Source organism: Rana temporaria, chromosome 2 (genome assembly GCF_905171775.1).
Source record: "Rana temporaria chromosome 2, aRanTem1.1, whole genome shotgun sequence".
NCBI lineage: Eukaryota > Metazoa > Chordata > Amphibia > Anura > Ranidae > Rana > Rana temporaria.
In genome coordinates this window covers 315,348,501-315,373,910 of record NC_053490.1, presented here as the reverse complement: position 1 = coordinate 315,373,910, position 25,410 = coordinate 315,348,501, and the positions used below count along the sequence as shown (strand labels likewise).

The 25,410-nt window shown below is 44.3% G+C and overlaps 1 protein-coding gene across 1 annotated transcript in view; it reads right to left on the bottom strand.

Annotated features, from left to right (window-relative positions):
• Positions 1-25,410, bottom strand: part of AMPD1 (adenosine monophosphate deaminase 1) — a 97,896-nt gene that overhangs the window by 5,734 nt on the left and 66,752 nt on the right. Inside the window, exons 11-13 of the mRNA XM_040337437.1 lie at positions 24,344-24,507; positions 5,518-5,638; positions 3,645-3,818 (exon numbers count right to left, since the gene is read on the bottom strand). Coding sequence (XP_040193371.1) covers positions 3,645-3,818; positions 5,518-5,638; positions 24,344-24,507 — 459 coding nt within the window. The remainder of the gene's footprint in view (positions 1-3,644; positions 3,819-5,517; positions 5,639-24,343; positions 24,508-25,410) is intronic.

The window sequence follows — 25,410 nt, the reverse complement described above, 5'->3', positions numbered from 1 at the left end:
TTCTGTGTAGGACAGCCTGCAGTTGTCATAACCCCTCCTGTTAAACCTTTCATGCAATTTCTAAATTGCTGCAAATGTAAATTTGAAAAGCCAGCATAAAATACATTTCAGTAAAAAACACACTAACGTGAAATTTAGGGCAAACGCACACAATAAATATCCCAAATTTGTGGTCAAATATAAAAGACAAGGTTGCACAAAGTAAATAGATACCCAACATGCCAAACCTTTAATTTATGTGCACCGTGAAATGGCGACAAACTTCAGTACCCTATATTTGCTATAGGCGACACTTCAAAAGCCCCCTATAGGTATCAGTTTAGTGTTATGGAGAAGGGCTGGTATTAGAATTATTGCTCTCACTCCATCGTACGCGGCGATATGTAACATGTGTATCGCAATCAACATTTTCATGCGTTTATATATGTGTGGGTGGGGGGGCCTCAAAAAAATTATTGGGGGGGTTAATGCGTTTGGGTGTAAATTTTATTTTTTTGCAAAAAAAAATAGATCTTTTTTTTTTTTACTTAACTTCATTTTTTCATTACATAAGGGACAAACAGTCTCCTACGTGATGATTTCTAGGTGACAGGTTCTCTTTATTGAGATATTGCAAAATATCCTTCTCTAGCAGAGCCGGGGACACAGAGAGCTTGACCCGGAAGTGACCTCAGGGACGTCGCTTTCCGGGTCACAAGAAAAAGGGGAGGAGAGCAGACGTGTGTCCACTCTTCTCCTTCCCCTCTACATGCCGGTGTCTTGTCACATTCCGCTCCCCATCACAGATTGCTCCGGAAGTGACGTTCCATCGCCGCCATCTTGCTACACCCCACACTCCTGCACAGTAATGATAGAGTGTTAAGGGGGCAGACGGACATCTTGTTACATCCACCGGAGTTTTAGATTTCACTGTTATTTTCAACACAAAACGGAGCTTATTACCTTGAATACAATATTTGGAAATCCAACGGACTGCCTAAATGTTACATTTTAAAAGCAGCAGCAAACCTGCCGACCTCACATGGTTTGCTAATGTGACAGAACACCTCTGATTTTCACATTTAACATCTAAACAGTCCATCTGATTTACAAATACTGTATTTAAGCATATAAGCTCAGTTTTGTGTTGAAAATAACAGTGAAATCTAAAACTCTGGTGGGTGTAACAAGATGTCCGCTTGGCCCCTTCACACTTTATCATTACTGTGCAATGGTGTGGGGTGGAGCAAGATGGCGGTGACAAAACGTCACTTCTGGAGCAATCTATGATGGGTGAGCGGAATCTGACACTACACCGACACCCGCCATGGAGATCCCGGGCCCGCCGATGGGCAAGCGGAGCCCGTTAAGCATGGCTGGGAGTGGCGGCAGGGGGGGCATCGGTACTGGGGGGTGTGAGAGCGATCGGGCGGCAGTGGAGCCTGACAGGTAGGAGTCTGCCTGTCAGTTTCACACACAATCTCGGTGGCTGCAGCAAAAGGGTCAAGGGGGTGTCCTATGCATACCTTTGTTAATAGGTGTCTCTCGTTACCATCTCAAAGAGTTGGGAGGTATGTACCAGTAATAGTAACACTTCCTGCTACATACTGACAATGCTAAGCCACTGCCTTGCAAATAGCAACAGGATTGTCAGTCGTCAACATGTGCTTCTTCAGTTGGCTATTGGACGGCGTATCAAGTCACATAGGCAGATTTAGGGTGTTCCTGGCTGTGTTCACAAATGCCTAAGGGCCCATAAACATGTATCCAGCCCCTTGAAGTGTAGTACAGGGGATCTATGAATGGAAGAGGCGGACCTTTTATTCATCTCCGCGTCCTCCATTTTGCCTCACGTTTGTATTTCTGTGCACTCTTGTTCCTACAATTCTGTTAGTACCTGTCCGTTTTTAAATAAAAGTAACATTATAGTATAACACTAGTGCGGCTCCTTTTGCCTTCTCTATGGAGGATTACTGAAAGCTGACCTTGTGGTGTGCTTCTTATTTGGTATATTGTGGCTGCTGGAGGTCGGAAGGCTTATTACTACATGGCCAGTGTTGCTTAAAGGCATATACTATACACAAGCACCTATTGATTTTTGTATGGAGAGCAATTGATCTGGTAAGAGGCTTAATATTTGTGGTGAAGGAATCACTGGAACACATTTGTATGCAGGGTAGAGTCTGTTCATAAGATCCATCAGGATTTATAAGGACCGAGCACCTTTGTGGACTTTTATTTTAATCATGGATTGGTCTTGTCAATATATGTATGAAAGAATGTTCATTGATCTTAAAGTGGAAGATTAGCCAAAACCTAATGCTAAACCTACTCTCAGTCACATTCTAAACCTATTCTATCTAGCCCTGCAAAGAAGAAATTGCTATACTTACCTGTTCTGGTCCGGTCCAACATTGAGCTGTCAGCTCTTGCTTCAGTGTGTGGAAATGTGCAGTAGAGGCAGCTGACAATGGAAGCCCCATGGTAACTCTATAGCCTCATACACACGATCGGACTTGCATTGGACTTTTCCGTAGATTTTGCTCCAAAGGGCGTTGTCCGTGAACTTAATATGCATACACACGACAACAAACACGAAAGTAGTGACGTTATAGACGTACTACATGGTATTTCTGCTCTTTATCGCCACCCTTTTGGCAACTTATGCTATTGTTGTCTGATCTTTAGTATTGGTTCTGAGCATGCGTGTTTGTACTTTGGACTTTAGTTCGATGGACTTGTGTACACATGATCGGATTAGCCGACGTAGGACATTTGTTGCCGGAAATTTGTCTGTTCTCACAGCGAACATTTGTTTGATGAAAAAGCGAAAAGGTTTGTCTGATGGAGCGTAAACACGATCAGATTGACCGCAAAAACAGGTCCGTCGTGCAATTGTTGTCAAAAACAATTATGGGTGACCTCTGGTATTTCATAGCCGTCAATTCCCTCCTGCACACAACATCCGCTGGCAGTCAGAAACGGTATGTATAGCATATATTTATTTTTAGATAGAGAGAAGATTTAGCGTCAGGTTTTGGCTAAACTTCCAATTTAATCTTCTATATGGTCATCAGTTTTTGCACCTGATGAATAATTTTGATAGCGCACTGATACAGAATATTAAAATGCTTCCACTTACCTGCAGCAAACAGATGGCACATTTTCATCCTAGGAAAAGACCCTGATGTCTCGTACACACGACCGGTTTTCCTGGCAGGAAAACTGCCATGAGAGCTCCATCACAGTATTCCCGACCCAGCGGTTTTAAGCTGGCAGTTTCCCTATGGGGAAAACCAGCGGTAGAGCATACACATGGCTGGGTTTCCCGACCAAAGCTCTCATGGCAGATTTCCCATCGGGAAACCCGGTCGTGCGTAGGGGGAAAAAGCTACCGAGCAGGTTCTCATTTTTCCTGGTGGACTTTTTACCACCGGGAAAACCGATCGTGTGTACAAGGCATGACATGGTCAAGGGCTGATTTTTATTGATCAATACTGAAATCTCCTTTTTTTTATTTTATTATTTTACTGTTGCTGTATGTTGTGACATGTTAAGAATATATTCATACACCCTTGTAAAGTAACAGATTTTTTGATGGTCCTTTCATTAAAAAAAATGTAATAAACACTAAAAACAACACAAACACTGTAGCTTTATTTTACCTTGGTATAATGGAACTGCATAGGGTCATCTGTAGACAATGAGACCACCAAGCCTTTTTCATGAAAGTCCAGCAAGGGGTTCTTGGCATATTCCAGAAATAGACTGTTGTTGCTCAGTGGTGACATAGCAATGGGGATCTTGCTCAAAAAGTATAGGTATTGCAGTACAGGGCTCTGAAAAATTTAGTTATTTTCAGATATACAACAAAAACAACACACACCATGAAAAGAAGAACATGTACAAAGTCTAAAGAATACCAATCACAATCACAGTAACCACAATATTCTTTTGATACCTGTATTGAAGTAATACATTGATGCTCAAACAACAGAAAACTTACCAGCTAACCAAACATTTTTTGAGAGTTTAGTTGCACACATTTGTAAATATATGTGAAAGCCACCGTGCTTTGCCATAGCTCCTATTTATACAGTGGTCCTAATTCTATAGCCCTGTAAACACAGGCCAGAATCTGGTCAGGAAAAAAACGTAGTTTTTCCTGAAGAGATTCTTTGCAAGAATCTGTTGCTGGCCGAGTGTACAGACACTCCATTCAAAAGAACTGCCGTTTGTCACATTCAATGCCGTCCCTGCCATCTTGCTACACCCTACACTGCGCTTGGAAGCTACCGCTCATGCGACAGTCATTTTGAGCACTGCCGAGAATCACAACGAAGAAAATAGAGAGCGGGTTCTCTATTTTTCTTGTCGAGATTCTGGGCAGTTTTCTTGACGAGAAACCTCAAAGCCTCGTACACACGCACGGTTTACACGGCAGAAAGCCATGCGTGTGTACAAGGCTTTAATCTTTGGGAGTATAAATTGGAGCACATATAGCAGTGGATAAATTAAAGGCAGGTTTACGTAGAGGGAGCCCACTCCTCTTAATGCCCTGTAAACATGGGCAGAATGTCGGGAGACATTTGCCGGTCATTTGTCTGGCTTCGGTCAGACGTGCATACTGGGAAACCTGCATCCGACCGATTCCCGATCAGCACTCGCAGAGAGCGTTGATCAGAGTGTTCTGGTAGGGGTGCCATCCCCCTGTTAGAACAATAAATTCAGCTAGGGAGATCGCTGGACTAACCTTGCATGGTTCCAACTGAAGCTAACAGTTTTTTTTCATTCAACCCGTGGGGTAGAATGAAAAAAAAAAACGAATAGTGTGTACCCGGCTTAAAAGGCACAGAAACATATTGGACCCCAGCAGGAGCACAATGACAGCCGAGGAAGGTTCACAACTCCTGTCAGTTTATATGTTGCCATCTGTGTCCCATTGAGGGGAGATATCCCTTCACTTCCTGTCCCCTAGCCAAAACTGAAATCCCTGCAAATTAACCACTTGTCGGCTACAGTGTCAACGGCTAGTTCTGAGAGGACACTGCTGATCACACATTGAGGTAAAGAGCCAATCAGCGGCTCTTTACCATGTGATCAACTGTATCAAATCACAGCTGATTAGGGATGAGCTTTGATGAGCTGTTCGATCGACGAACGATCGAACAGACGATGTTCGACTCGAACATGAGTTCGACTCGAACATCGTCTGTTCGATCGTTCGTCGAATTACGAACGTTTTGGGCCGTTTCCGCCAAATTCGAGTGGCGTGTCACGGCCCATAATTCACTGCGGCATTACAGTGCATTGCTGGCATCATGCAGCTCCGGCCAGTCACAGAGCCAGAGGCCGCAGCGCCGGAAGGAAGATGAGCGAAGATGGATGCGGCCTCCAAGCGGCGGGGACGACCCGAGCTTCATTTGCAGGTAAGTGTCACATAATGTGCTAGGATGTGATGCAATGTCTTTACTTTGCAGGGAAGGGGAAAAAAAGAGAGAGTTTACTTCCTCTTTAACAATTAACAAACAAATGTACCTTTTTAAGGTTTAAGCCATGAGAGATGTTGTCTGCGGTCATGAATGCTGCCAGTAAGTGAGTGATAGCACCAGCCTCTCCACAGTGAGGACGGAAAAGGAAAGTGTTCATTCCTCTCTCCCTATAAAAAAAAGTAATGATTTCGTAAGTATAAATTCATTACATACAAACAAAATTATAACCATGCTTTCATTTTAAAGCCATTGACATTTTCAAGTTGTTTATTAAAATTGGCGTAAAATGAAGGATGGATGGCCGCACTCCAAACCAAACAGGTTGTCTTTATTTAAACGAACAGCAAAAACATACCAGATCACAGCAACAGAAACAGGAGGATAACCGACGTTTCACACTGACTTAGTGCTTATTCAGTCATGAATTCAGTGGATCCTAGGTTAAATCCCCCTTATTTAACTCTATAGTTTCTAAGCAAATAGATCTCCACACTTTAGCAAAGCTGGGATCTTGATGAGCTCCTGGTAACTGTCAGCTGGGCTTCCTAAGAGGGCAATAGCCCTCCAGGCTGGGAACTTCTCCTAGACAAGAACAGAGCAGCTCCAGGCTTCAGACTATTTATGCTCACTCTCAGCCCCCATCTGAGCACCCTACTCCAGGAATTGGCTGAGACAACATAAATGTTCAGCTGCTGATTTGCTTTATCCAGCCCACTACATTCTATAACTATCCAGAAGGCAGGGGGAAGCAGTCAAACCCACAGCCAGTGACACTCAGTGTAGACGAGAGCAAACACACTCTGCTCCACTGATTACAATACAGAGGAGCAAACAGAACTAAATTTACCTAACCAACCTAGCAACCAATTTTAAAGGGGCAACACCATTAAGACTGGATAACATTTAACATTATCTAGATGGTAGTCTTTCAGATACTTTTGATGTGCATTCAATGCAGAAATCACATTTTTTGACAAAGATAGATCAAATTCTTCTATAGTTTTGCTGAACATACACATCTACTATCCAATGCAGGTTGGACGATCTCTGCATTATTGCATATAGGAGAGTTCCTTTGAAAATCACAGGTCATTTTTCAGTTTGCCCAGTTGCTATCAACACAAATATCAATCTACAGATAAGGGAATATCCATACACCATAAAAATATTGTAGATACTGTTCACAATTCTTGTATTAAATATTAAGATTCAGGTTTGTGGAGGTCTTCAAGCAGTCTCCTCCACTCATTGCCCACACTCATGTTGCATGTCTTGGCATTGCAGAAATTTCAGTTGAAAGCACTGTGTCTGACTAGAAGTGACCCTAAAATTTGGATGACATAGGATTCGGACCCAAAATAATGAATTCAGATGTGCCAAACTGAATTCAAATTTGTGTTATTTTAGGCAGTTTGGAGTCCCAAAAGATTTCTAGGAGAAAGGGATCATAGGTTATTCCAAAGATTGTTTCTGCCTTATATCTGCTTTTGCTGTTGTCTGGGTTCCTTTAGCTTGAATGCCAGTGCCCCCAGGTCCCACACATCTACCTTAGTATCCCTGGTAGAATTTTTAACCAGTTCCTGCCCCGCTTATAGTCAAATGACAGCCAGACGGGACTGCTCTAGATCCAGGTGGAGGTCATATGACATCCAACCTTGTGCACATCCCACGGGCCATGCTGCATCCTGATCTGTCACCCGCTGTGTCTATTGGACACAGCGGATGACAGATCAGTGTATCGGCCTGCTGCTGTTACCATACCATGTGTGGACATTTTCACTTAGGGGTGTTAGGGCGATTTAGACATTAATGGCTGTGTGTTGAGTTATTTTAAGGGGACAGAAAATTTACACTGTTATACAAGCTGTACACTCACTACTTTACATTGTAGCAAAGTGTCATTTCTTCAGTGTTGTCACATGAAAAGATATGATAAAATATTTACAAACAATGTGAGGGATGTACTCACTTTTGAAGGATACTGTATATACCACAGTTTGTAGACTCTATAACTTTCCTACAAACTGAACAATATACATCGATTTGGGTTTCCACTAAAGAAATGTAGCAGAATACATTTTAGTTTAAATTTATGATGAAGAAAACATAAAAACACAGTGGTGATTAACCACTTAAGGACCGCCACACGACTATATACGTCGAAAGAATGGCACAGCTGGGCACATGGACGTATATATACGTCCCCTTTAAGAGCCCAGCCGTGGGTCCTGAAGCTCCGTGACCCCACCCGCGGAATCCTCGGACCCGATCGCTGCCGGTGTCCCGTGATCGGGTCACAGGAGCACAAGAATGGGGAGAGGTGAGTGTAAACATACCTTCCCCGTTCTTCTCTGTGGCAGTGGCAGTGATCGTCTGTTCCCTGATATAGGGAACGACGATCAGTGACGTCACACGTCCAGCCCCGCCCCCCTACAGTAAGAAACATACATTAGGTCACACTTAATCCCTACAGCGCCCCTAGTGGTTAACCCCTTCACTGCCATTGTCATTTTCACAGTAATCAGTGCATTTTTATAGCACTTCTCGCTGTGAAAATGACAATGGTCCCAAAAATGTGTCAAACGTGTCTGATGTGTCCGCCATAATGTCACAGTCACAAAAAAAAAATCGCTGATCGCCACCATTAGTAGTAAAAAAAAAATATTAATAAAAATACCTGTAGCTGACACATCTTAGAAATGGTAAAATGCAATATATTATGTTTTATTTTTTGGTTTAGAAACACTTTAAAGTGGATGTAAACCTGATTCATGAAATTTAAGCTGGGCGCATATATCTGCAGTATTTTGTTATCTCTTTTCAATGAGTCAAGTCTTAGCTCTCTTCTGAACGGTTCCTCTGTTATCAGCCTGAGAACTCCTGACATATTTTTTTACTTTTTAGACAAAAGCAGCCTAAATCTTTTGTCAAAGGAGGTTGCTATAATAGATTAGCAGAGAGAAGCTCCTATTACAAAACAGCTCTGAGGCCCCGTACAAACGTCCGAGAAACTCGACGGGCAAAACACATCGTTTTGCCCGTCTAGTTCCTTGTGAAGCCGCCGAGGATCTCAGCGAGCCAAGTTTCCCCGTTGACTAACGAGAAAATAGAGAACATGTTCTCTATTTGGCCCGACGAGATCCTCGTCGGTTTCCTCGGCCAAAAGTGTACACACGGCTGGGTTTCTCGGCAGAATACAACTTCGATCGAGTTTCTGGCTGAATTCTGCCGTGTGTACGGGGCCTGAGAGTCTCTGCCTATGAGGAGAGGGGGTGTGTGCCTTTCCCCCAATCAGCAATGTTAGCTATCTTGGCTGTATACCCAGACATCACACTCTGTGTTAACCAGGAAGATAAAATCTGCTAACACGATTTGAACTTTCTAAACAGTATATAAATGTGAACACAGCAGATATACATAATAAAACCAATGAAGGGAGATTTGGTGCATCTCTGTGTATCATCTGAGGCTGTTCACTTCACTGCGTGTATGGAGGGTTTACATCCACTTTAAAGTTTTACTGAAACGTGACTCAAAACGACAAGGTGTCAAACCAAGATTCTAACTTCTTGAAGGCTTTTAACCAATGTAAACCTAGTAAACAAACAGCTACCACACAACAGTGAGCATTCACATAACCAATATGTCTTCTTAAATTGAATGCCCAGTACAGTATTAGCTTGTAAACTTAGCACCACATTTATTATAATCTCTAAATTTACAAGTCTATTGTAATCTAGACAATACCTTAATAACTTAATACACAAACTCTGCATTTGGTACACATCAAGGTAATTATTAGTTTACAAGAGAAAAAGTACCTGATTTACAGGTATATTGTATGCTGTTAAAGAGATTTGCACTATTGACATCCAGTTAAAAGATATGTCATTGATAACTATGACAAGCAAAGTAATCCAACTATTATTGCAAAATAATAATTTTCCCATGGGGTGGATGTAGAATATGAAGCAAAATTTTGGCAGGCATCAGCCACATTCTTGCATTAAGTTTTTTTTTTTACTACAGTCAATATGGGTAGGACTAAAACTATAATAGTAAATCATTTGGGTCGCATATATTAGGAGGAATCATGTTGCAATTACAGTGTTATAAATAACCAGATTAAACTTGCTTTTCATTTTTGTATTTTACAGCAAAGCCAGTCCAATAGTTACCAAAAAATGTAAAACTACCAAATAATAGTTAGCTTTGTGCAAGCACCGAGATAATAGTGGTTAGGAGCTTGCCTTACAGCTCTAGTCTTTGGTTTCAGTTCCCATCTAAAGCCTCGTACATACGATCAGTCCATCCGATGAGAACGGTCTGAAGGACAGTTGTCATAGGTTAACCGATGAAGCTGACTGATGGTCCGTCGTGCCTACACACCATCGGTTAAAAAAACGATCGTGTCAGAACGCGGTGACGTAAAACACAACGACGTGCTGAAAAAAACGAAGTTCAATGCTTCCAAGCATGCGTCGACTTGATTCTGAGCATGCATGGATTTTTAACCGATGGTTGTGCCTACTAATGATCGGTTTTGACCTATCGGTTAAATTTTAAAGCAAGTTGGCTTTTTTTTAACCTATGGTTAAATAACCTATGGGGCCCACACACGATCGGTTTTGACCGATAAAAACTGTCCTTCAGACCGTTGTCCTCTGGTTAACCGATCGTGTGTATGAGGCCTTAGGCATCAAATCCTTGAAGTTCATGTGTTCTCCCTATGATTTGTTTGGGTTTGTACCTGGTGCTCCAACGACGATGGAGGGGGCTGACAAACATAGAAGAAGCCCTCTTCTTGGATTAAGTAATAGTACATGTTGGATTTACCTTTGTACGCACTTAAGACCAACATTAGGATGGTGGTCCCTAGAAGACATGTGCATACTGTGCAAGGCAGGACAGAATTCCCAATATATAATTGAATATATTAGGCTTTTATACCTAATATTAGTTTAAATTGAATGATGTAAGCAGAGAATCTAGGAAAGCCACATCCCCACAGCAGGGGTGGATCCAGAGTCTAGTTTTGGGAGGGGCACTGCCAGAAAGTAAGGTGTACCTGTACGCCATATTGTGCAATAGCCAGCACAGGCACACATGCTGATTGGCCAGAGGGGGAGCCAATCAGCGGGTCCAGCGGAGGTGATGTCCGCCGGCCACCTGCAATCTCTCCCCACAGAGATAGAACAGGAGTCTGCTGATGTAAACAAGCAGATCGCTGTTCTGTCAGAGATAAACAGAGTGATCTTGTGTTCCTGCTAACCAGGAACATGGATCACTCTGTTCATCTAGTGAGTCCATCCCCACACAGTTAGCAAGCACACTCTAGGGACACAGTTAACTCTTTGATCACCCCTAGTGTTAACCCTTCTCAGTCAGTGTCAGTGCATATTTTTTAGCACTGATCACTGTATTAGTGTCACTGGTCCCCAAAAAAGTGTCAGTTAGGTGTCCAATCTGTCCGCCACAATGTTGTAGTCCCGCTAAAAAATTACTGATGGCCGCCATTACTAGTAAAATATATATAGAAATACCATAAATCTATCCCCTATTTTGTAGATGCAATAACTTTTGTGAAAACCAATCAATATACATTTATTGGGATTTTTTTTTACCAAAAATATGTAGCAAAATACAAATTGGCCTAAATTGAGGAAGACGTTTTTTATATAGCAAAAAGTTAAAAATTTTGTTTTTTTTTCAAAATTGTCGGTTTGTTTATATCGCAAAAAGAAAGATCACCTTAAGTGCTATTAGTAGAAAAAAAGGACATACATTTTACTTGGGTACAGCATTGCACGACCACGCAATTGTCAGTCAGTTACAGTAACGCATCGCAGTATCGTAAAAAATGGCCTGTTCACGGGGGTAAAACTTTCCGGAGCTGAAGGGGTTTAGATTGAACAAAACTAAAAAGGCAGCATTTGTTTTTCATAAATAATGGCAGTATGGCACACAATATTTTGCAATTTTACGCATTCATTAATCCTTTTACTCACTTTTTTAATGGGTGCTCTGGTGGGGGGAGGGGCTCCCATGCAGGAGCAATGGAGATGATCAGGATCCATTAATTGCATTGCACTGTCTGCAGTGCAGCTGGCAGCATCAGATGACAGTGACACACAGTCACTGCTTCTTCCTGTGTTCACGCCATGCTGTGCTATGGAGAAGATGGAGGTAGGAGGTGGGTGGAGTCAACACTCTCACTCGGGGCGGAGAACGAAGAAGGCTCTGCTCTAACTGCTAGGGCTCTCCTCCTCCTCATCAGTGGCTCCAGCCTCCGACGTTACTGACGTCACTGGTTGCTACACGCCACGCGGCACAGGCATTAGCAACCAGGGCAGGGGTACACTAGCCAGCGACGCAGCTCCACCCACCTCCTCCCTCCAATGCGGCGTAATGACCAGAGTCTCTCTCTCACCGCCGCTGATCGGCTACTGATTATACCGATGTGAGAGAGACTTGGTTGGGACTGCAGTCAGATTTTCGGGGGGGGGGGGGGATTCCACCGTTACCCCCCCCCCCTGGATCCGCCCTTGCCCCACAGTTCCCTGCACCTTTGAAACCTTTACTTTACAGGGTCCTCATTATTCTTCGGCCAGGATTAGTGTTGTGAGGAAGGCATGATCTGTTTTTGGATGTCTCAGCCATGTATATGATTAACATATAAATACTTAAATAAAGCACTTTCGCTAATACAGTTAACAGATACAAACTAGTATGTAAACGTTTGGGGCTCTTTTTTTTGCAATTCCTGCAGCTATACACCTGCTAATCTTTTCACTGCCAGAGCCATTTTTGCACACATGTTTAAAAAATAATTTTAGGCATGAAGATTACATAAAGCCCCCAAACATTATATATTTTCTGAAAGCAAACACCCTAGAGCACAGGTGTCAAACACAAGGCCTGTGGGCCGAATCCGGCCCCTCCAGGCCATTTCATGTGGTCCTCGCACCTCCAGCCCTCCTCTGGTCCTCCTTCAGACCCTGTACTTTCTGCTTTCAAGCAATGCATCCAGCAGCAGCATAAGGAAAGGGAGGTACCCTGTGATGTAAGGGAGAGTGGAGAACTCAACTTCTGATGGTGGGGTGGCTCTTGACATATAATGTAAGGGGAGAGGATGCGCTGGACTTCTAATCTTACAGATACAACCGGCCCTTTTGAGGGCAATCATAATGCTGATGCGGCCCACGATGAAATTGAGTTCGACACCCCTAGGGCCTAGAGAATAAAATAATGGTAGTTCCAATTTTTTATGTCACACCATATTACTGCAAAATTTTAGCAATAAAATACCCACATTTTTCAAAAATATAAAAGATGAGGTTGCACCGAGTAAATAGATACCCAACATGTCAAATCTTAAATTTGTGTGCGCCTGTGAAATGGCAACAAACTTCAGTACCCTATATTTTCTATAGGTGACACTTCAAAAGCCCCCTATAGTCATCAGTTTAGTGTTACTGAGGAGGTCCGGTGCTAGAATTATTGCTCTTACTCCAGCATGCGTGGCGATATGTAACATGTGTATCGCAATCAACAGTTCCCCCGATGCATGCGTTTATGTTCGTAGGAGCGTATATGTGGGTGTGGTGCCCCAAAAAAAAAAATCGGGGGCGGGGATTTTATTTCCTCCCTATCACATCTGAGCAGCCCATGTGACTATAGAGTCACACATGTTGGTGTATACACAGTGGTAAATTCCAGCCCATTTCCTCCCACATTCTCCATGCTCACTAACCAGCTACACACAATGGGAGTGAGATATTACATGTAGTTTAATGGTGGCTTCACCTCCCTATTATTGTAAGACATAGGCTTAAGGGGCATGGGACAGCCTGTGACTGGCAGAAATCCGCCCACACCATGTTATTTCCACAAAATAATAAAGATTTGATTTCAAATATATATTGTATGCCAATTTAAAAGAGTTTATTGATATTATTTATTTTTACTAAGGCTGTTTTTTTTTTTTTTTGAACATGTGACCAGCAGCAGAGGACTAGAGTCTCCTCCTGCTTATGTTTTACTGCAGACAGGTTAGAAAAGATCTGGGTCATGTGACAGCTGTATATGGATAAGGAAAAAGGTACTTTTTGATGGTTTTTCTTTTTATTAAAATAATTACAGTGCCATCATCCACATACAGAAATAAAAGGGACAATGTAAATTAAACAGTGTGTGTTTAGTATCACTTTAATTCATAATTCATTCATAATTACAAATTTATGTTTATAGTATTTGTTTATATACTGTATATTGTTTTTAAAGTTATTAAGTACCCCTAAAGAATAACATAGATATCCGGAGATCTATTCATAACAGTTATTCACCTGCCTCTTAAGTGCAAAATTACAGTGATCTTGAACTGAATACAGCCAAAAAATACCTTGGATTACAACAGTGCTAGCTGGTGCCTTGCACATACAATACCTGTGCACTTTTTCATCTTCAAACTGATTCCTATGGAATCCTTTTGATCATGGGCCAAAACTGTACTTTCCATCGAGTAGAGATTAAAGTGGTTGTAAAGGTTAAAAAAAATTTTTTTTAAATAACAAACATGTCATACTTACCTCCACTGTGCAGCTCATTTTGCACAGAGTGGCCCCGAACTGCGTTTTCTGGGATCACTCGGCGGCTCTCTCGGCTCCTCCCTACTTCAGATAACCCCCTCTGGGAAGCGCTCTCCCAAGGTGGTTACCTTGCGGGTGCGCTCCCGAGTCCTGTTTTCGGCGTCCATAGCCACCGAGTACAGGACTCGGCCCCATCCCCCGCCTCATGGCTATGCTGCTATCAATCTATCCAATGAAGAGCCGTGAAGTCCGGGCAAAGGAAGAGTGCGTTCACAACGTAGGAATTTCCAGAGCTCAGATAAGTAAAACAGGGGCCTGTAATCGTTAGATGTTTTATCACCTTAATGCATAGGATGCATTAAGGTGAAAAAACATGAACCTTTACAACCCCTTTAAACCCCTCCCTTCCCAGCACTTAACCTACCATCTCGATTACAACCAATGGCTACGTGATTTTTGCATGGTTTTAAAATATTAAGAAAGAATAGTCCAATGTTTAAAGGGGTTGTAAAGCTTTGTGTTTTTTCACCTTAATGCAACCTATGCATTAAGGTGAAAAAACACCTTGCATTCTCGGGCCCCCCAGCCCCCCGTTTTACTTACCTATGCCACAAAACCCTGTGGGCTCGTTCTCGCAATGGTTTCCCCCAGCTTGGGGCGGCTTGTCCTTGGAGATTGATAGCAGTGCAGCAATTGGCTCCCGCTGCTGTCAATCAAATCAATGACACGGCGCGCCAGGGGGCGGGCTGAGTGATACAGTCGGCGGCTATGGCTGCTGGCTGTATTACGCGAGCGCGCCCGCAAGCTAACCCCCTTGAGAGAGCGTTTACCAAGAAGGGTGTTAGCTCTTGCGGGGAGGACCCGAGACAGCTGCCGAGGGAACTCAGAAGACTAGGATCAGGGCCACTCTGTGCAAAACGAACTGCACAGTGGAGGTAAGTATGACATGTTTGTTATAAATAAAATAAAATATATACCTTTACAACCCCTTTAAGTTTAGGTTGAGATGCATGGGCTCCATAAAACTAAAATTAAATGATCATGAACATATTGTAATTTTGAACATGAATCTCCTGTAGTACTTGTATGTGTATTTCTTTAAAATAACAATGCAATTTGAGTTACTAAAAAAATATGTTTTTTGGTACATAAACGGAACAACACGATATTTAATCTGGCTGGTTGCAGACAAATCAGGAAATTGCAATATATCTGTGAGCAAACTTTGGCTTATGCAAGCTGTCTGACTAAATTAAGGAGAAGAATCAATCTGCCCTGTTTTCTGGCTGCTTGCTATTTTTTTACTTAGAAGATACGACAATGCTGTGCATGTTCTTATGCTCCATACCCAACTTCCTCTATAGCGACAGCATGCACACTTGTGCAAGCTGACTGTGTATGCTTATAGAAATATCTTTCTTGAGAAAATATCTTTTTTGAAGTTGTGATACTTGCATATATGACAAACCTCTATACTCTGAGAGCAGCCTGACACTAGCATTACATTCCTTTGGAGATAATTACATTAGTTTTGTACATAAATTTACTTATGGTATTTTTCGCTCCATAAGATGCACTCCCCTCCCTGAAAAAACGGCGGGAAATGTGTGTGCGTCTTATGGAGCGAATACTGACCAGGAGAGCCGCTGATAAGGGGACCTTTCCGACGGCAGAACGATGCCCTATGCATCCAGCTAAATCCTGTTTCTCCCCTGCCTTCAGCTGCTACAGGGAGAGAAACAAAAGGGTATTGTTTTTGTATTTTTTTCATATTTTCCTCCTCTAAAATCTAGGTGCGTCTTATGGTCAGGTGCGTCTTATGGAGAGAAAAATACGGTATTTACTTATTATGGTTAGCACTAAAAATACATGAAAAATACATTTTTAGTCAAGTAAATATAAAATATTGTATGAAACACATATATACATACAAAGTCTAAAAGTAAACAGCTTTTACTGTGCACCCTCTTTAGGAAAAACCCACAGTGCTTTGTGAATCCTGTGTCAGGTAAATGTTTATTTGTAAAAGATTTCATGATATCATGATATGATTTCATGATATTTCATGATATGAATGGCATACAGTAAAGTTTTTTTTTTTTTTTTAAACACACTCTATATCTAAAAGATTGGCTTTTCCCATCAAAAGCATGGATATAATGCTTGATATCAAGCTATGATTTCCATAAATACCAAATTATAATTTGTCACACTTGATGTGATCTGGCTCCTATGTAAAATTTACCATGCAGCAGCAACGCCGCATTTTTCTAGAGGAAAGTCTGCCAAAAAAAGTTTGATCAATTTTGTGTAAATGTCATGCAGATTGAAAATCAGGTTCAGTGAATGCACAGTGATGCAAAGTGGAAACCTGCAATCCACCATAGTCTATAAATAAGGACGAACCGAACACCCCTTGGTTCGGTTCGCACCAGAGCCACGCAAACACTGATATGTCTATGGGACATGGACATGAAAACTCAAAAGTGCTAATTTTAAAGGCTTATATGCATTGTATATGCATGGTATTGTCAAAAAAAGTTTTTTTGAAGTTTTTTTCAGGAGCAGTGATTTTAATAATTCTTAAAGTGAAACAATAACAATTAAATATTCCTTTAAATATTGTGTCTGGGGGGTGTCTATAGTATGTCTGTAAAATGGTGCATTTTTCCTGTGTTAAGAACATCCCGCAGCAAAGTGACATTTCTAAAAGAAGAAAACATGGCTTTAATGAATTGTTGAGTCTCGGCAATATAGATAAAACTCATTGAAAAAAACGGCATGGGTCCCCTCCCTCCCCCTCCCCCCCCCAGTCCATTACCAGGCCCTTTGGGTCTGGTATGAATATTAAGAGGAAACCTGAACCAAAATTGAAAAAAAATTGCATGGGGATCCCCCCAAAATCCATACCAGGCCCTTCAGGTCTGGTTATTAAGGGGAACATTCAGGTCTGGTATGGATTTTAAGGGCAACCCTGCGGCAAAATTAAAAAAAATGGCTTAGAGGTCCCCCAAAATCCATTCCCTGAGCCCAGAGCCCCCCTGCCCCAAAGCACCCATTCCCCTATGTTGAGGGCATGTGGCCTGGTACTTTTCAGGAGAGGGCTCTCTCTCCTCCCCCTTTTTTCCTGCGGCCTGCCAGGTTGCGTGCTCGGATAAGGGTCTGGTATGGATTTTGGGGGGACACCTAGGCAATTTTTTTTATTTTGGCGCAGGGTTCCCCCTTAAAATCCATACCAGACCCCCTTCAGGTCTGGTATGGATTTTGGGGGGACCCCTACGCCATTTAAAAAAAAGGATTTTTGTACTCACCGTAAAATCCATTTCTCTGAGTTCATAGACGGACACAGCCTTCATTGACCTTAGGTTATGCTTCTTCCTACCAGGAGATTTAGGCAGAATTCTACAGCACTTAAGGTGTTAAAAACCTTTCCTTCATGCCGCTCCTCCCAGGGGGCGTGGCTCCCCCAGGCATAACCCACACCCTGCTCTAGCAGCCTCAGTTCGTAACAAGCAGTACAAACAAAGGAGGGGTGGGTGCTGTGTCCGTCTATGAACTCAGAGAAATGGATTTTACGGTGAGTACAAAAATCCTTTTTTCTCTTTCGTTCATAGACGGACACAGCCTTCATTGACCTTAGGGACGTCCCCAAGCAGTGTCAAAAAATTCGAGGGGTGGGAAAAATAACACAGCAAAAACAGGTTACACCCCAAACAAAAACCGGAGTTACTCAACGGAGGAACTCCAACCTTAAACTGCCGCCTGTAACACCCTGCGGCCGAAGGAGGCATCAGAAGATGCACTCACATCCACCTTATAAAACTTTGAAAAAGTGTGGACCGACGACCAGGTCGCAGCCTTACACACCTGTAACACAGAGGCTTGGTGTCGGAAAGCCCAAGAGGCCCCGATCGCCCTGGTCGAATGCGCCGTGACCCGAAAGGGGGGCGCCCGCCCCTTCAGGGCATAGGCCTGAAGCACAATCCGTCGGAACCACCTAGGAACGGTGGCCGACGAGACTGCCAGGCCCTCTTGTAGGGCCAGCCACTGACACAAACAGTGAGCCCGACTTCCGGAACGGAACCGTAACATATAAGTACACTCGTAGGGCCCGAACCACATCCAGAGGATGCAAAGTGGCCTCCTCTTGGCATTTCGGCCGAGGACATAAGGATGGAAGAACAATGTCCACATCCAAGTGAAAAGCCGAAACGACCTTAGGGAGAAAAAAACGGCTGCGGCCGCAGCACCACCTCATCCTTACGGATGACCAAGCAGGGAGCCTTGCAAGACAAGGCCGCCAGAACAGACAGACACCCGTCTGATCGAGGTAATTGCTACCAGAAATCACCTTTTGTGACAATAAACAAAAAACCTCCCGAATGTCCTCAAAGGGAGCATCCCGAAGCACTGAAAGGACTAAATTCAAGTCCCATGGGGGTAATGGAGGGCGCACCGGAGGGGCCACCTGCCAGACCCCCTGACCCAACGCACGCACCCAGGAGTGCGATGCCAAGGGTCGCTGCAAGTAAAAACAGCCAGAGCAGAAATCTGGCTCCTAACCGTACGTAAGGCGAGAGCCTGAACCACTCCCTGCTGCAAAGACAGCAGAATCCTTTACACAACGCATGTACGAGAGTGCCAGTTCATCTCCCCACACACAGAGAAGTAGGCCTTCCATGTATGAGGAAAAAACCTATGTGAGGTAGACTTCCGTGCAGGCAGCACGGTAGAGACCACCGAGCCCAATAGGCCTCGGTCCTTAAGCCCCTGGCTCTCAACAGCCACGCCGCTAGGGCCGGTGGCTGTGAAACAGGGTGGAAGATCGGACCCTGTAACAGAAAATCAATTCCCAGGGGAAGACGCTAGGGGGCGTCTGCCAGCAGACGCACCTGGTCCGCGTACCAGAAGCGACGCGGCCAATCTGGGGCAATCAGGACCGATAGAATCCCTACAGCTTCTACTCTGCGCAGCAGGCGAGGAAGAAGCTTCCGAGGAGGGAAGGTGTAAAGTAGGCGACAGTGACCCCAAGGAGCCACCAACGCGCCTGACGCGTCCGCCCACGGGTCCTTAAAACTGGCCACGAACCGTGGCACCTACCGATAGAGACGGGACGCTAGAAGGTCCACGTCCGGAGTGCCCCACTTTCGGCACAGACCCCAAAACACCTGCGGGTGGAGAGACCCGAAAGACCTGCGGGTGGAGAGACCTACTTAGGTAGTCGGCTAGCCAATTCCGTATTCCCGGAATGTACCCGGCCGATAGAGCCGGAACGGACCCTTCGGCCCACCGAAAGGATGCGCGCGACCCCCGTCGCTGCAACAGAACTCCGTGTGCCTCCCTGATGATCAACCTACGCCACAGCCGTGGTGTTATCGGACAGGATCCTGACCGGTCGGCCCTGTAGATCCAGGGACCACCTGGCAAGGCAAAGCTTGATTGCTCGGAGCTCCAGAATGTTGATCAGTAGGCAGGACTCCACCTGAGTCCAGTGCCCCTGGGCTGACTGGGTGCCCCAAGCGCCCCTCCCCAACCAGATAGGCTGGCCTCCGTCGTGACCACTGTCCAGTGGCCTGCAGAAAAATGACTTTCCGGCCCGAAGCACAGGAAACGCCAGCCACCACACCAGGGGAGACATGATCAGATGACTCAATTGAATCTGGTAATCCAGAGATGACGGAAGCTAGTCCCATCGTGACAGCAGTTCCCTCCGTAGTACCCTTGGCGTGGAATTGGGCATACGGAACCGCCTCGAAAGAGGCTATCAACTGACCCAGAACCTTCCTGCAGAATCGCAGAGATGACCGCTTCTGGGTCGGCAACTGCTGCACAGCAGATAGCAGAGTCTGAAGTTTTTCCGTTAGGAGAAAAACACTCCAGCCCCAGAGGAATCCAGGACTATTCCCAGGTATTGCAGTCCCTGAGACGGAATCAACCCTGATTACAGGACAATCCAGAAACCAGTCGAACACTCGGAGAGCCTGACACGTGATAGACACGGCTCCACCAATGCAGAGCTCGAAGAAGCTCGTAGGAGAATGTCGTCCAGACATCCCATGATAACAAACCCCCGCTGTCACAGCCGGGCCAGTATCGGGACGAGCACCTTGGCGAAAACCCGCCGAATGGGAAGGACACCAATTGAAAATGGTCCCCCCCGACCGCAAAGCACAGAATCTCCGGCGGTTTGAGGATATGCAGGTACACGTTCATGACATCCAAGGATGCCAGAAAATCCCCCTGATGGAGTGCCGCTATTACCAAGCGAATCGACACCACCTAAAAGTTTGCACCTTGACAAAACAAACGAGGGACTTGAGGCCCAGGATTGACCGGGCCCCATCCTCCGTGGGGACACAAACAAAATGGAGTAAAAAGCCAGAGACCGTTCCAACGAGGGAACTGGCACAATCACTCCCCTGACCAGAAGAACCTGGACAGCCCCTGACAGAGTCAACCGGCGAACCGGAGGAGGCCAGAAGCCGGAGGGAAAAAACCTGTTTGGCAGACAAGAGAGAAACTCAATCTTGTACCCCAAGGAAAACACTTCGCAATGCGAAGCCAGTCTCCCACCCGAGACACGGGCGGGAGCAGACCTTCAGGCGGAAGCAGGTATGTCCGCAGACTTGTTAGGCATGCGGTATCAGGTGCGCTGCTACCCCGCAGCGGGGATTCAAGCACCATGTAGACCTACCCTCACCGCACAGGGCGAGCGAAAAAACGCTTGGAGGTAGGCAAGGAGGGTCCTTGCACAGGGCGAGGTCCCTAGCCCTTCCCAGACTGTGGGAACAGCATGCGCTTACCACCCGTGGCATCCTCAATGATGCCATTCAGGGAAGTCCCAAAAGGACCGTTCACCCTTAACGGCCATCACCAAGGCCACCTTAGAGGTCCTTCTTCCAGCTACTGCAGCAGGAGCTTCACCCTTTTAGTCGGGGCCTGACCAGGGCCCCGGCCAGAGCCGGCCTCACCGCCAAACCCACCACCATGAATAGGGAGCGGGCCACGGCCTCCACTCTCCTATCAGTGGGATCCTGAAATGCAGGAGCCCCTTCCACAGGCAACGTGGTGGCCTTGCGCAGTCTGGACACAGGGGGGTCCACTGGCGGAGGAGAGACCTACTTTTTTTTTTTTTTTTTTAAAGCCCCCCCAAGGGGGTAACGGGTTGCAAAGTTTTTTGACAAACTTTTTGCGGTGCATCCCATTCCTTGTATAACATATTGTCCAAATAAGGAACACAAGGAAACACTTCAGCGGTGCGTGGTAGTCTGCTGGTACTGACACGGAAGTGTCTCCGCCACATCCTCAATTTTTAGAGTCTCACGCACCACAGAAACAAGAGCTCCAACAAATTCTTGCCAGCAACTGACTGCAGCAGAGTCATCCTCACTATCCATAAGGGTTAAATCCGCAGCCTCTGACATAACAGAACCAGAAAAAAACAGCGATTCTGTGTCATCCCCAGAAGCAGGCTCAGGGAGGGGGCGATTTTTTACCCCCCATCCGGGCACTAGCTGCTTCAAACCTGGCAAGAAACCCAGGACAGCCAACATAACAGATGTGGCAGGGGAAGGGGCATTAAGGGTTAACTCAGGCATAGCTTGAGTTCCATAGTGTCAGCTCTGAGTAACCCACCCTGCAAGGCAGGACAAAAAAAAAAAAAACCACTGGTCACCTCCTTGCTGCTATTGCAGAGCATGGGGGCCCCTGGTATTCACCAACCCACCCAGCTGCAGAGGGAGCTGAAAAACCTGAGGTGTGCTCTGATGTGCTGGCTGTGATTTGTGTCATCCTCAAAGAAGATTCACAGCGTTTCACAGCACTAAAAACTGTTACAGCACTAAAACTTGTAGAAGAGACCAGAGGCCTACAAAACTGTTACAGCACTAAAACTGTACAAGATACCAGAGGCTGTGCTACCAAGGAGATTTCCAAGATGGCCGCTGTCTGAGGTAAAAATTACCTCATAGAACACAGCAGCACTGGCTGTGCTTTGTTACCTCAGGGAAGAATCACAGCGTTACCAAGGAGATTTCCAAGATGGCCGCCATCTGAGGTAAAAATCAACTCATAGAACACAGCAGCACACAGCAGCACCCCCCAGAGTTCCCCAACAACACACGGGGCCCCCCTTCACAGCCACTACCCAGTCAGGGGAAGGAGGGAGAGGAAGGGGAGAGAGGAAAGCAGGGCGGACCCTCAGTCGACCTCCCCAGGGAAAACACCAGCCAGACCACTTACCTGAGTAAGGGGCCACTACTAACCCGTCCTGCGACTACCTGGCTGGAGGTATCCCAGACAGAACCAACGTCCGTAAACGGCATGGCTGTCGGCCAGACACGCTGTGACACAGCCATAGAGACCGGTCATATGTGTGCCCTAAAACCGAAGTTCCCCGGCCGCCCCTGGAGCAGCAGGGCCTGTCGTGGACGTCCCAAAGCTGAGCTGAGGGCCGGCACACGCTCGAAGGCCGAACATGGGGGGACTACAAGGGTCGAGGACCCAGCCTGTCACCCAGTCGGCTGTTGATAGAAGAATCGCAGGATTCAAAAATGCAGGAACAAAATAATAAAAGCGAGAAAAATCGCAAGAAAAAAACTCCAGAGTCCAGGAACTCCAGAGAGAGCCTTGACCTCCTGTCGTTAGGCAGAAAACAAACTGAGGCTGCTAGAGCAGGGTGTGGGTTATGCCTGGGGGAGCCACGCCCCCTGGGAGGAGCGGCATGAAGGAAAGGTTTTTAACACCTTAAGTGCTGTAGAATTCTGCCTAAATCTCCTGGTAGGAAGAAGCATAACCTAAGGTCAATGAAGGCTGTGTCCGTCTATGAACGAAAGAGAAAAAAAGAATTAGCGCAGGGTTTCCCTTGATATGCAAACCAGACCTGAAGAGCCTGGTATGGATTTTGGGGGGACCCCCATGCAATTTTTTTTTATTTTTATTTTTTTAATGAGTTTTATCTATATTTTGGCGAGACCCAACAATTAATTAAATTCATTCATTAATTAATTCATTAAAGCGATCAGTTTTAAATGACTTTTTTCCTTTAGAAATGTCAATTTGCTGTGGGACTGTTCTAAACACAGGAAAATGCACCACTTTACAGGCATACTATAGACACCCCCCAGGCACAATTTTTAAAGGAATATTTATTTTTTATTATTTCACTTTAAGCATTATTAAAATCACTGCCCCTGTAAAAACTTTTTTTGCATTGATACATGTCCCCTGGGGCAGGACCCGGGCCCCAAACACTTTTTATGACAATAACTTGCATATAAGCCTTTAAAATTAGCACTTTTGTTTTTTTCATGTTAATGTCCCATAGACTTTTAAACGGTGTTCCGCGTCTTTCGAATTTGTCGCGAACAACTGCATAATGTTCGCTGTTCGGCGAAGAGGCGATCACCCGATGTTCGACTCAAACTTATGTTCAACTCAAACATTGGGTTCATCCCTATCTATGAACAATAAAAACAGGGTTAAAACAACAGTAAAAAAGAAAAAAAAATGCATGATTTAAAAAAAATATAATGAAATTGACTCAGAACCACTATTATCAGTTTCCCTTTAAGGATCCCTAACTTTAGGTCAAAATGTATCCCGATCCTATGTAAAATTACATAAAGACACATGAGAATGGCCTTTATGGATTTAGATCATAAAAGTATGCCTGTTCACTTGGTGCAAACCATGTTTGTTACAATTTCCTTAATTTATTACATTGTTGCAACTGCATCTGTGGTTCTGACAATATATGTTTTGTCCTGCCCAGATTCCTAGACATATCCTTTGATAATAATAACTATGTAAAGTTATAATATTAGAAAGGAAGACTGTTATTTTATCTATACCAGTGGTCTGCCAACTGAAGCCCCCGGGGGTTGTATGCGGCCCTTTGCTTGCTGTAATCTAGCCTTTGGGACACTATTCCTCCCACTAACACCAATGATGGAGCACTATTCCTTCCACTGACACCAATGATGGGACACTTATTCCTTCCACTGACACCAATGATGGGACATTATTCTTTCCACTGACACCAATGATGGGACACTATTCCTTCCCCTGTTACCAACAATGGGGCGATATTTCTCCCACCAAAGCCAATGATGGGGCACTGTTTAGTCCCATAGATGCCAGGGTATTTTCTACTTATACTGGCCACAGTCCAGCCCCCTCAAAATCTTAAGGACAGTAAACTGGCCTTTTGTTTTCGAAAGTTTGCAGACCCCTGATCTATAAGATCTGGATAATCTAGAACGTATATAAATATCTATAACTTACCGCCTAAGGTTGTTCAGCACTCTGATGTTGGCATACATATAGTAGATATAATATGTGTATGATGGGTTCTTCTCAATGGTCCATTCCTGGGGTGCTGGACTCTTTGTTGAAAACATGTGACCACTGTGTTTAGACTCATCATCCACACTATCAAAGCCAGTAATCTGTCAAATGAAAGCCATGAGTTCCAAACAATGAATATGTTTTCTACCACTTGTAAATTATGCAATTTTTAAACTATACTTTATATGATTTATAGAGCTTAAAATGTATTAGTTACAGCAAACACCCAACCTTAACCAAACCTTAGGTATGTTGGGTAGTCCCGGTCAGGAACATTTACTTTCATAGACTACTTATATACACCCACAACTAGGTTAAGATGTAAATGGTTAGTTTCCCAATGTGGACACAGATTACAATAGACACATGATGAAGGATATAACCCTTCCCCTCTCTAAACTTACGAAATGTTGGGTAAGGCTTTAATTTTGAAAGATTAAAATAAACCCTACAAAGGACTTTTTTTTTTACAACAGACATCACCTAACAATGATATTTAGTCTCCTGTAACATTTAGATGTGGGTTTCAGCAATTGATGTTTTCTACCTAGTTACTATGGGCTACTATGGCCTATGTTGGCTATGCAGGCTCTGAATACAAATACACTCTGGGGTTGATTTAATAAAACTGGAAAGTGCAAAATATGGTACAGCTTTACACAGAAACCAATCAGCTTCCAGGTTTTTTTTTGTCAAAGCTTAACTGAACAAGCTAAAGTAATAAGCTGATTGGCTACCATGCACAGCTACACCAGATTTTACACTCTTCGGTTTTAGTAAATCAACCCTAATGCTTCTATAAAGGCTTATTTAAAATCCTAGCACAGAAGATTTACTGAGAACAATTTTTCTGTTATACAGTATTAGATGAGCATGTGGCAGGCACAATAATGCATGTAGTCAAGTAAACCATTATCTTGGCTGCAGTATTTGAAAAGGACAGAAGGAGAATTAAGTTGTGGAGGATTGCTGACGTTATACATTTACATGTTGAAGAAACACAC